The sequence below is a fragment of the Salmo trutta genome, chromosome 11 (assembly GCF_901001165.1).
Source record: "Salmo trutta chromosome 11, fSalTru1.1, whole genome shotgun sequence".
In the NCBI taxonomy this organism is placed as follows: domain Eukaryota; kingdom Metazoa; phylum Chordata; class Actinopteri; order Salmoniformes; family Salmonidae; genus Salmo; species Salmo trutta.
In genome coordinates this window covers 20,943,160-20,955,768 of record NC_042967.1, presented here as the reverse complement: position 1 = coordinate 20,955,768, position 12,609 = coordinate 20,943,160, and the positions used below count along the sequence as shown (strand labels likewise).

The 12,609-nt window shown below is 41.2% G+C and overlaps 1 protein-coding gene and 1 long non-coding RNA gene across 5 annotated transcripts in view; both read left to right on the top strand.

The window, feature by feature from the left end:
* LOC115202444 (up-regulator of cell proliferation) overlaps positions 1-12,609 on the top strand; it is a 43,172-nt gene that overhangs the window by 16,030 nt on the left and 14,533 nt on the right. The window contains exons 2-8 of the mRNA XM_029766589.1: positions 3,318-3,485; positions 3,955-4,071; positions 5,362-5,454; positions 10,076-10,373; positions 11,641-11,683; positions 11,884-12,153; positions 12,231-12,497. Coding sequence (XP_029622449.1) covers positions 3,379-3,485; positions 3,955-4,071; positions 5,362-5,454; positions 10,076-10,373; positions 11,641-11,683; positions 11,884-12,153; positions 12,231-12,497 — 1,195 coding nt within the window. The 5' untranslated portion in view covers positions 3,318-3,378. The remainder of the gene's footprint in view (positions 1-3,317; positions 3,486-3,954; positions 4,072-5,361; positions 5,455-10,075; positions 10,374-11,640; positions 11,684-11,883; positions 12,154-12,230; positions 12,498-12,609) is intronic.
* LOC115202470 (uncharacterized) lies at positions 8,144-10,060 on the top strand. 4 transcript variants are annotated; one of them, XR_003879986.1, is made up of 3 exons: positions 8,144-8,246; positions 8,367-9,437; positions 9,522-10,060. It is a non-coding gene; the product is annotated as an uncharacterized LOC115202470 (long non-coding RNA). The 4 variants fall into 4 exon arrangements; XR_003879988.1 differs by lacking the exon at positions 8,144-8,246 and having other exon boundaries at positions 8,299-8,444; positions 8,484-9,437; XR_003879989.1 differs by lacking the exon at positions 8,144-8,246 and having other exon boundaries at positions 8,299-9,026; positions 9,066-9,437.

Genomic DNA, 12,609 nt, shown 5'->3' with positions numbered 1-12,609 from the left:
CGCAAAAATGTTCAAGCGCTCGTACTAAGACCGACGCAATTGTTAACGCTGTGATGGCACCACATTCTGTCGACATAGCTCAGAAAGCACTAGAAGACATACCTTACTGTGGTGTTTCTACTGATGGGAGCAATCACGGTGCTGTGAAAATATTCCCTCTGCTTATTCAGTATTTTGATTGGAAGAATGGTGGCGTGCAAAGTAAATTAGTCGAAGTTAAAAACACTCCAAATGAGACAGCTGATACTAGGGTGACCATACGTCCTCTTTTTCCCGGACATGTCCTCTTTTTTGAAAACTAAAATATGGTCACCCTACTATTTATTTTTGTTACAAGCCGTGTTTCGTTAAAGCCTGTGTAAAGTTCATTTGTTTCAATGTACCGGTAGACACCTGCGGCTTATAGACATGTGCGGCTTATTTATGTTCAAAATGATATTTTTTTAAATTCAGTGGGTGCGGCTTATATTCAGGTGCGCTTAATAGTCCGGAAATTACGGTAGTCAGTTGTACAACTGAATGCATTCAACTGAAATGTGTACTTGTAAGGATCCGCCTGACGGCATGTGGGAAATCTGCCTTCACTGTAAGTATTACTTGCCCTATCCAGATTTCTGGATAGGGCTGCCCTCAGTTTCTTGCCTTGGCAAATCGCATTGTTAAGACACTGATGCTCTTTGCAACCACGTACCTATGTGAGAGTGGATTCTCGGCCCTCACTAGCATGAAAACTAAATAAAGGCACAGACTGTGTGGGAAATGATTTTAAGACTGAGACCTCCTTTCAAGCATAGCCTTCTCATTAACCTTTGGTGAGTTATTCACCAATTGCTATGAATAATTAAGGTTTTATATGTAAGATGGCTAAATAAAGAGCAAAATGATTGATCATTATTAAATTATTATTTGTGCCCTGGTCCTATAAGAGCTTGTCACTTCCCACGAGCCGGGTTGTGACAAACTCACACTCATTCTTATGTTTAATAAATGTTTCGTATAGTGTGTGTGTAGCAGGCTTACAAAGATGGTAAAAAACATTTCAGTGTGCTGACCCTGGTGCTAGAGGGGGTACGCAGCTGGAGGTTGAATGTTTGAAGGGGTACGGGACTATAAAAAGTTAGCAACCACTGGGTTAGGAGAATTAGGTTAAGGTTAGGAAAAGTGTTAGGGTTAACTAAAATGCAAAAAGAGAAGAAAAAAAAGTCAATTTTACATGAACTGTATGACCAGGTTGGGGTGGATTGTGTCCAGCCTAGGCCAATACAATTTCCTAAAAGATGACGACACAAAAAAAGACAACAAAATAACCTAATTATATAATGGACTATAATTATGCATAGAAAGTGGGCTAAACCGTTACCCGATAATATAGTCTATATTGCTGGGTTAAATATATACAGTTGAAGTCGGAAGTTTACATACACCTTAGCCAAATACATTTAAACTCAGTTTTTCACAATTCCTGACATTTAATCCTTGTAGAAATTCCTTGTCTTAGGTCAGTTAGGATCAACACTTTATTTTAAGAATGTGAAATGTTATAATAATAGTAGAGAGAATGATTAATTTCAGCTTTTATTTCTTTCATCACATTCCCAGTGGGTCAGAAGTTTACATACATTCAATTAGTATTTGGTAGCATTGCATTTAAGTTGTTTAACTTGGGTCAAATGTTTCGGGTAGCCTTCCACAAGCTTCCCACAATAAGTTGGGTGAATTTGAGCCCATTCCTCCTGATAGAGCTGGTGTAACTGAGTCAGCTTTGTAGGCCTCATTGCTCGCACGCGCTTTTTCAGTTCTGCCCACAAATGTTCTATAGGATTGAGGTCAGGGCTTTGTGATGGCCACTCCAATACCTTGACTTGTTGTCCTTAAGCCATCTTGCCACAACTTTGGAAGTATGCTTGGGGTCATTGTCCATTTGGAAGACCCATTTGTGACCAAGCTTTAACTTCCTGACTGATGTCTTGATGTTGCTTCAATATATCCACCTAATTTTCTTGCCTCATGATGCCTTCTACTTTGAAGTGCACCAGTCCCTCTTGTAGCAAGGCACCCCCACAACATGATGCTGCCACCCCCGTGCTTCACAGTTAGGAGGGTGTTCTTTGGCTTGCAAGCCTCCCCCTTTTTCATCCAAACATAATGATGGTCATTATGGCAAAACAGTTATATTTTTGTTTCATCAGACCAGAGGACATTTCTCCAAAAAGTAGGATCTTTGTCCCCATGTGCAGTTGCAAACCGTAGTCTGGCTTTTTTATGGGGGTTTTGGAGCAGTGGCTTCTTCCTTGCTGAGCAGCCTTTCAGGTTATGTCGATGTAGGACTCTTTTACCCATGGATATAGATCGTTTTGTACCTGTTTCCACCAGCATCTTCACAAGGTCTTTTGCTGTTGTTCTGGGATTGATTTGCACTTTTCGCACCAAAGTACGTTCATCTCTAGGAGACAGAACGCGTCTCCTTCCTGAGCAGTATGACGGCTGCGTGGTCCCATGGTGTTAATAGTTGCTTACTATTGTTTGTTCAGATGTACGTGGTACCTTCTGGCATTTGGAAATTGCTCCCAAGGATGAACCAGACTTGTGGAGGTCTACAATTGTAAGTGAAATAATCTGTCTGTAAACAATTGTTGGAAAAATTACTTGTGTCATGCACAAAGTAGATGTCCTAACTGACTTGCCAAAACTATAGTTTGTTAACAAGAAATATGAGTGTAACGGTCGTCGTATATAGTGGACCAAGGCGCAGCGGGTTGAGTGCTCATATTAACTTTTATTAGAACACTTAATGAAACAAAACAAGAAACTGAACGAATGAACAGTAATGCAGGCTAACCCTAGCAGTGCAAAAACAACTTCCCACAAAACCCATTACAAAAACACCCCTCTATATAGGACCTTCAATCAGAAGCAACGAGGAACAGCTGCCTCCAATTGAAGGTCCATCCAATAACCCTAAACATAGTATATAGAACATAACCAAAAACCCCGGAACACTCTAAACAAACACCCCCTGCCACGTCCTGACCAAACTATAATAACAAATAACCCCTTTACTGGTCAGGACGTGACAAGGTGGAGTGGTTGAAAAACAAGTTTTAATGAGTCCAGCCTCAGTGTATGTAAACTTCCAACTTCAACTGTATATATTATTTTACATAATGATATTATTCATAAACACTTTTTCAAAATTGCATTCTGTACCAAATGCTTTACAGAATATCATTATGTTGTCAGTGTAAATCCCCAGCACAGCAGGCCAACAGTAGGCCTACTCTCCTTTTGTGTATTGTATTAACTCTTCTTATTTACAGATTGATATGGGACCAGACCAGTCCTCTTCAGGATTGTGAGGTCTCCTCTCTGAGAGTTATAATGAGTTATCATCAGGGGGCTGAGGGTGAAGCCATCCCTAAAGAAAGACAGAAGGATGTGTCACCAAACGAGGATCTTGATGAGACCATGGACCCTGATATGAAGAGGTGTGTGTGTGTGTGTGTGTGTGTGTGCACGCACAAGTGCTTGTTTAGGACTTTTAGATTTGTATCATATTTTATAAGTAATGTATTTTTAGAAGGATACAGAGTTACTGCATAATACATTTAGCTGAAAATATGAACATTTTGGTAAGCGTAAATGACTGAGGACAAACCAAGGGCCAAAGGTAGTTTTGGCCCTTGGTACCTTTGGCCCTTGGTTTGTCCTCAGTCATTTACGCTTACCAAAATGTTCATATTTTCAGCTAAATGTATTATGCAGTAACTCTGTATCCTTCTAAAAATACATTACTTATAAAATATGATACAAATCTAAATGTCCTAAACAAGCACTTGTGTGTGCACACACACACACACACACACACACACACACCTCTTCATATCAGGGTCCATGGTCTCATCAAGATCCACTTATGTAATGCTGCATTTGATTTGATCTGTCTTGTATTATTAGCAGTGTCCATTCAGAGAGAGCCGAGTCTGTTTCCTCTGATTGTTTATCAATGAAGAGTGGTGAATCAATGGATCCGCGTCTTCATTTCAAAGAGGAGGCCCCTTCACAAAGAAAAGGGTGAGTTTCTACATGTTACCAGGAAGTAGAACAGTTATCTAATACATGTAGTTGTCTAGAAGAGAAGCTGCAATTCACATATTTAGAACCATCTCTATAATTAAGTGATAATGCCAGAGAATGCCAGAGAAGTTAGGCGCGAACACCAGTTTCGAGGGGATTATCACTTTTATACATTGGGTTACCAACATGTTCAAATAATGATTTACATATTTTCATTAACTTTATTTGGATTAATTTATTCATACTATTTCATTATTCCACAAGATATAGTCCCGACACAAATCTAGGGTTGCTACCCAAGCCGGCTGATTGTTCATTCTATTGGTTCAGTTGCCAGAGACGTGACCCAGTCGTTCGTTCTAAATGTTCCATTGCCGTACTGGTAGGCAATGCTCTTATCTTTTGCAGAAATCTGGCAGTGGCTTCTGATTTAAATTCAATTTTCACAGAACCGCTTGTTGCCATTGCTTGCCAACGTACGATCATTGGACAATAAATTAGACGATGTATGATAACGAATATCCTACCAACGGGACATCATAAACTGTAATATCTTATGTTTTACCGAATCGTGGCTGAATGTCTAAATGGATGTCACGTCAAACAGTGCAGCCAGAATAACAACAGTAGCTGCATTTGCATTTGTTTAAACTGTTTTTCTAGTGACATTAATTTGTATACATCCATAACAATGAGCTAATGAGGCGTGATTTCACATGGCATAGAAAATGTGCTCTCTCTTCAGGTCACTGTTGTTCAGAGGAGCTAGCCAACAACACAGCTAACACAATAACTTCAAACTGAAGCTCGAAAGACTAAACTAGCTGCATTTTGTTTCGTTTTACCTTTTTTCAATTGAGATGTCTTTGTATATATCCATAAAAATTATGCCAGCTGATTCATGATTTCGACTGGCTGAGAAACGATGCCTGTCTGTCTCATCCTGGCCCCTACATGTTCATTACTATGGGACAGCAGGATATAGAATTTCAATATTGAAACAATCGTGCAAATGTCGGAGAGACAGACCGTAAGGTTTATACAAATCTCCACTGTTGAAAACTAAATGTTAGTCTAAAAGAAACGTGAGATAATGTCTAGATGATTTTTATAGTAGAGATCAAGTTCATAAAGTGCAGAGAAAATATTCTGTTCATCAATATATTTGATGAACGGATACAGGAACAAAATATTTTTACGTCTGTAGAAATGAGTTCAACTAAAATGATGAATTCTGACTCAATATTCAGTGTTGTATTATGTTACATGACTGTCTTGTACTACTAGCAGGGCCCAACCAGAGATGGCAGAGTCTGTTTCATCTGGTTATTTATCAATGAAGAGTGACCAATCCATGGATCAACCTTTTAATTTCAAAGGGTAATATTTTACATACTCCTTTGATCCTTGTGGTGGAACATTCTATTCAAGTGAGAGAGATTTCTTCAAACAATCATATCTATTTAATATCGATTAATTATTGCAATAATGAAACCGGTCAACTCAGTCTTGACTGTTGAGCTGAGTAGCCTAACCTTTTTAGACAATGCTATTTTTTTATATATAGCTCTACTAAAATTCTTAGTCATGCAGATCAAGGGGCATCATAAGCCACCCTGGGTTCATCCTGTTGTTATCTGCACCTGGTGTTATTTTAACCTCCGACCCTGGCTTAATCTCCCATTTACAACCATCCCACATCCTATCTATGGAATGCCATCTGTAGGTTTTATCACCAAGTCAACTGTCAGCTCAAGCCCCAGAGCCCAACTCAACCCATAGACACAGATGAGAGTACTCATCAAACCTTATTTGATGCATAAACAGTATTATATAATCTTATAATTATTTTACCATAGCCTATGTCATAATACATTTTTTTTCTTAATTATTTGACTTACGGTGGGACAAACCTGCACATAATGATATGATGAGTAGGTTGCCATGTGTAATATTATCATCATAACAGATAGGTTGTCACGGTTGTCGTAGGGTAAAGTGGACCAAGACTCAGCGGGAAAATGTGCACTCATCTTCTTTTATTGACTGGACAAAGAAGGGAAACCAAAACAAACACGTACACAACAAAAACACAACAACTAATAACAGGCCGGTAAGGCAACAAAGCTATACCCAGCACATAATCTCCCACAAAATACCAACACAAACACATACCTATTTATAGGACCCTCAGAGGCAACAAGAAAACACCTGCCTCCAATTGAGAGTCCAATTACATAAACATAGAAATACAAATGACTAGACTAAACATAGAAATACATAAACATAGAACATTGCCCAAAACCTGGAATAATAAATCAAACACACCACTAAACACACAACCACCCCGAACCACATAAAACAAATACCTTCTGCCACGTCCTGACCAAACTACAATAACAAATAACCCCTATTACTGGTCAGGACGTGACATTACACCCCCCCCCCCAAAAGGTGCAGACCTCGTATGCACCTCAACAAAAACCCCAAAAATAAACCCCTAACTAAAGGGAGGGAAGGGAGGGTGGCTGCCGTCAACGACGGCTCCTGTGCTACACCCCCCCTCCCCAAACCTCCTACATTGGAGGTGGCTTAGGCTCGGGCCTCAAACCACCCCCTGACCAGCCCACTCCTCCCAAGTACCTCGGCCTGACACATGTCACTGTAGACCCTGTACTATACTTTATGAGCTCCGGACTGTAGGCAGACTCACTCGGCTCCGGACTGTAGGCAGACTCACTCGGCTCCGGACTGTAGGCAGGCTCACTCGGCTCCGGACTGTAGGCAGACTCACTCGGCTCCGGACTGTAGGCAGACTCACTCGGCTCCGGACTGTAGGCAGACTCACTCGGCTCCGGACTGTAGGCAGACTCACTCGGCTCCGGACTGTAGGCAGACTCACTCGGCTCCGGACTGGACACTGTTGCCGGATACTCTGGACTGGACACTGTTGCCGTGGAGCTACCAGACTGGAGACACGCACTTTAAGGCTAGTGTGAGGAGCGGGAACAGGCTGAATAGGATTGGGCTGACATACTGGAGGCCTGGTGCGTGGTGCTGGTACTGGATATACCGGGCCGTGGAGACGCACTGGTGGTCTCGATCACACCTCCTGCACAACCCGTCCTGGCTGGATGGAACTAGTAGCCCTGCACAAGCGAAGTGCTGGCACAGGGCGAACTGGGCTGTGCAGGGGCCTGATGTTTGCCGTGCGTAGAGCAGGCGCAGGGTAGCCTGGACCTAGGAGGCGCACCGGTGGCCAGATGCGCTGCGCAGGCATCCTCCTACCAGGCTGAATGCCCACTCTGGCACGGCATTTGCGAGGGGCTGGGATCACTCGCACTGGACTGTGCGTGCGTATGGGCGAGATCGTGCGTACTTCCGCATACCTCGGTGCTCTCCACTCCATACGTTCCCCATAAAAAGCACGGGGAGCTGGCTTAGGTCCACTACCTGGCCTAGCCAACCTACCCGTGTGCCCCCCCCCAAAAAAAAAATTTATTGGGGCTGCCGCTCCGGCTTCCTAGCCAGCCGTGTTCCCCGGTAGCGTTCCCGGTCCTCACCAGACTTCCTCCATGGGCCCTCTCCGGCCATAATCTCCTCCCACGTCCAAAACTCCCGATAGTCCATATAATTATCCCGTTGCTCCTTACCCCGCTGCTTGGTCCTTGATTGGTGGGAGATTCTGTCACGGTTGTCGTAGGGTAAAGTGGACCAAGACGCAGCGGGAAAATGTGCACGCATCTTCTTTTATTGACTGGACATTGAAGGGAAACCAAAACAAACACAACGACTAATAACAGGCCGGTAAGGCAACAAAGCTATACCCAGCACATAATCTCCCACAAAATACCAACACAAACACATACCTATTTATAGGACACTCAATCAGAGGCAACAAGAAAACACCTGCCTCCAATTGAGAGTCCAACCCCCAATTACCTAAACATAGAAATACAAATGACTAGACTAAACATAGAACATTGCCCAAAACCCGGAATAATAAATCAAATGCACCACTAAACACACAACCACCCCCCGAACCACATAAAACAAATACCTTCTGCCACGTCCTGACCAAACTACAATAACAAATAACCCCTATTACTGGTCAGGACGTGACATAGGTAGGTTACCATGTGTTATATTATCATGATAACAGATAGTTATAGGTAGGTTACCATGTGTTATATTATCATGATAACAGATAGGTAGGTTACCATGTGTAATATTATCATGATAACAGATAGTTATAGGTAGGTTACCATGTGTTATATCATGATAACAGATAGGTAGGTTACCATGTGTTATATTATCATGATAACAGATAGGTAGGTTACCATGTGTTATATTATCATGATAACAGATAGGTAGGTTACCATGTGTTATATTATCATGATAACAGATAGTTATAGGTAGGTTACCATGTGTTATATTATCATGATAACAGATAGGTAGGTTACCATGTGTTATATTATCATGATAACAGATAGTTATAGGTAGGTTACCATGTGTTATATTATCATGATAACAGATAGGTAGGTTACCATGTGTTGTATTATCATGATAACAGATAGGTAGGTTACCATGTGTTATATTATCATGATAACAGATAGTTATAGGTAGGTTACCATGTGTAATATTATCATGATAACAGATAGGTAGGTTACCATGTGTTATATTATCATGATAACAGATAGTTATAGGTAGGTTACCATGTGTTATATTATCATGATAACAGATAGGTAGGTTACCATGTGTAATATTATCATGATAACAGATAGGTAGGTTACCATGTGTTATATTATCATGATAACAGATAGTTATAGGTAGGTTACCATGTGTTATATTATCATGATAACAGATAGTTATAGGTAGGTTACCATGTGTTATATTATCATGATAACAGATAGGTAGGTTACCATGTGTTATATTATCATGATAACAGATAGGTAGGTTACCATGTGTTATATTATCATGATAACAGATAGTTATAGGTAGGTTACCATGTGTTATATTATCATGATAACAGATAGGTAGGTTACCATGTGTTATATTATCATGATAACAGATAGTTATAGGTAGGTTACCATGTGTTATATTATCATGATAACAGATAGGTAGGTTACCATGTGTTATATTATCATGATAACAGATAGGCAGGTTACCATGTGTTATATTATCATGATAACAGATAGGTAGGTTACCATGTGTTGTATTATCATGATAACAGATAGGTAGGTTACCATGTGTAATATTATCATGATAACAGATAGTTATAGGTAGGTTACCATGTGTTATATTATCATGATAACAGATAGTTATAGGTAGGTTACCATGTGTTATATCATGATAACAGATAGGTAGGTTACCATGTGTTATATTATCATGATAACAGATAGGTAGGTTACCATGTGTTACATTATCATGATAACAGATAGTTATAGGTAGGTTACCATGTGTTATATTATCATGATAACAGATAGGTAGGTTACCATGTGTTATATTATCATGATAACAGATAGTTATAGGTAGGTTACCATGTGTTATATCATGATAACAGATAGGTAGGTTACCATGTGTTATATTATCATGATAACAGATAGGTAGGTTACCATGTGTTATATTATCATGATAACAGATAGGTAGGTTACCATGTGTTATATTATCATGATAACAGATAGTTATAGGTAGGTTACCATGTGTTATATTATCATGATAACAGATAGGTAGGTTACCATGTGTTATATTATCATGATAACAGATAGGTAGGTTACCATGTGTTATATCATGATAACAGATAGGTAGGTTACCATGTGTTATATTATCATGATAACAGATAGGTAGGTTACCATGTGTTATATTATCATGATAACAGATAGGTAGGTTACCATGTGTTATATTATCATGATAACAGATAGGTAGGTTACCATGTGTTATATTATCAGGCCGTTATGTGTTAAACTGAAGGGATCAGGTTCTTATTTTCAATTCCCACCAGGCCAGGAGAGGTACCCTGTGATATCTGCTCTGAGGTCCAAGCTGTGAAGTTCTGTCTGACCTGCAGTGTGTCCTACTGTGAGACCCACGTCAGGAAGCACTACACAATACCTAAACTACAGAGACACACCCTGGTGGAGGTGACAGGAGACCTGCAGGAGAGACTCTGTCAGGAACACCACAGAGCTCTGGAGGTGTTCTGCAGGACAGACCAGAAGCTGATCTGCTTGGAGTGTTCAGTGACAAATCACAAAGGTCATGACACGATCATTGAAGAGATAAAACAAGCTGGAAAACAGGTAGTTGATTTACCCCCTCATTATACCTGAATATACACTATATTGCCAAAAGTATGTGGACACCCCTTCAAATTTCTGTATTTGGCTATTTCAGCCACACCCATTGCTGACAGGTGTATAAAATCGAGCACACAGCCATGCAATCTCCATAGACACACATTGGCAGTATAATGGCCTTACTGAAGAGCTCAGTGACTTTCAACATGTCACCGTCATAGGACGCCACCTTTCCAACAAGTCAGTTCGTCAAATTTCTGCCCTGCTAGAGTAGCCCCGGTCAACTGTAAGTGCTGTTATTGGGAAGTGTAAACGTCTAGGAGCAACAACTGCTCAACCACGAAGTGATAGGCCACACAAGCGCACAGAACGGTACCTCAGAGTGCTGAAGCGCGTGTCCTCAGTTGCAACACTAAATACCGAGTTCCAAACTGCCTCTGGAAGCAACGTCAGCACACTAAATGTTCGTCGGGAGCTTCATGAAATTAGTTTCCATGGCCGATCAGCCGCACACAAGCCTGAGATCACTATGTGCAATGCCAAGCGTTGGCTGGAGTGTTATAAAGCTCACCGCCATTGGACTCTGGAGCAGTGGATATATAAATCACGCTTTACCATCTTGCAGTCCAACAGATGAATCTGGGTTTGGCTGATGTCAGGAGAACGCTACCTGCCCGAATGCATAATGCCAACTGTAAAGTTTGGTGGAGGAGGAATATTGGTCTGGGGCTGTTTTTCATGGTTCGGGCAATGCCCCTTTGTTCCATTCTAGACAATTCTGTGCTTCCAACTTTGTGGCAACAGTTTGGGGAAGGCACTTTCCTGTTTCAGTATGACAATGCCCCTGTGCACAAAGCGAGGTCCATACATAAATGGTTTATCGAGATCTGTGTGGAAGAACGTGACTGGCTTGCACAGAGCCCTGACCTCAACCCCACCAAACTCCTTTGGGATGAATTGGAACACTGACTGCGTGCCAGGCCTAATCGCCCAACCTCACTATTGCCCTTGTGGCTGAATGGAAGCAAGTCCCCTCAGCGATGTTCCAACATCTAGTGGAAACTCCGTATTAATGCCCATGATTTTGGAATGAGATGTTTGATGAGCAGGCGTCCACATACTGTTGGCAATGTAGTGTACTTATTACAGAAGATACGCCAATACAGGTTAATGCAAGTTAAAGCTACAAGCTTTGTCATTGCTTGTTTTGCAACATAAACATTTCGTTTTTTCAATTAAATGATTTCTTACTCTGTTTCCATTGCTCAAGACTTTTGATGGAGAGCAACGCCTAAGGCCAGAGTCAGTCGACGGTAAGTGCATGTACAATCAATAATGAATTGACCCAAAAGTTGTTCTTTGAGATCTTTAGTGATAACTTGTGAACAATTATGTATATACCATTTGTTTTATTATTGTTTAAGAATTTGTTACTTCTTAAATTCTGATAAAGTAGTATGCATTTGTGGTTCCAATTAAGTCTGTTTTTTCTCTCCTGTCATGTCTTCACCAGTGCTGCCCCCTCCTGGGCAGATCCGGGTCCTGTCAGTGACATCAGACTCCGTGTCTCTGAGCTGGGGTTCTCCTGAGGGACTGAAGGGGCCACACCAGTTCAGAGTGACCTGGGGGTGTGACCTGGGGGAAACGGACTCATCAAGAGTGAAAGGCGGGTATCATCTTAAAATAAACAGTCTCCAGCCTGGTGAAAAGTACCAGTTCAGTGTGGCCACAGAGGGAGAAGATGGCAGACAAAGCAGATGGGTCTCAGCATCGTTATCCACAGGTAAAGAGTTTGGTTTTAGTCATGTTTTAAGAGATATTGTTATGGATCTTCTTAACATAAAAATATTTTTGTTCCAGTGGTCCCACCCAGAGATTTAAAGATAGACCATTTGAAAGAGACCTCCTTCACTCTCCACTGGTCCAAGGCTGAAGGAATGGAGAAAGTCCCACAGCGCTTCCTCATATCCTACTGCAGCCCAGGAACAGACCTCCATGCAGAGAATACTAAAGACTGCCACAACACATTCTCAAACCTGCAACCTGGTACTGAGTACACCATCAGTGTCTCTACTGTGCTGAAGAATGGGGAACAGAGTGAACCTGTCTCTACAACCATCTGCACTAGTAAGAGATCTACCTTACCTTGTTACAGCTCATCATCTTTTTACCAGTAACCAGAACAGACATTTTGTTACATTACAAATCAAACATGTGTTTTAAGCTTATTTCTTCCAGC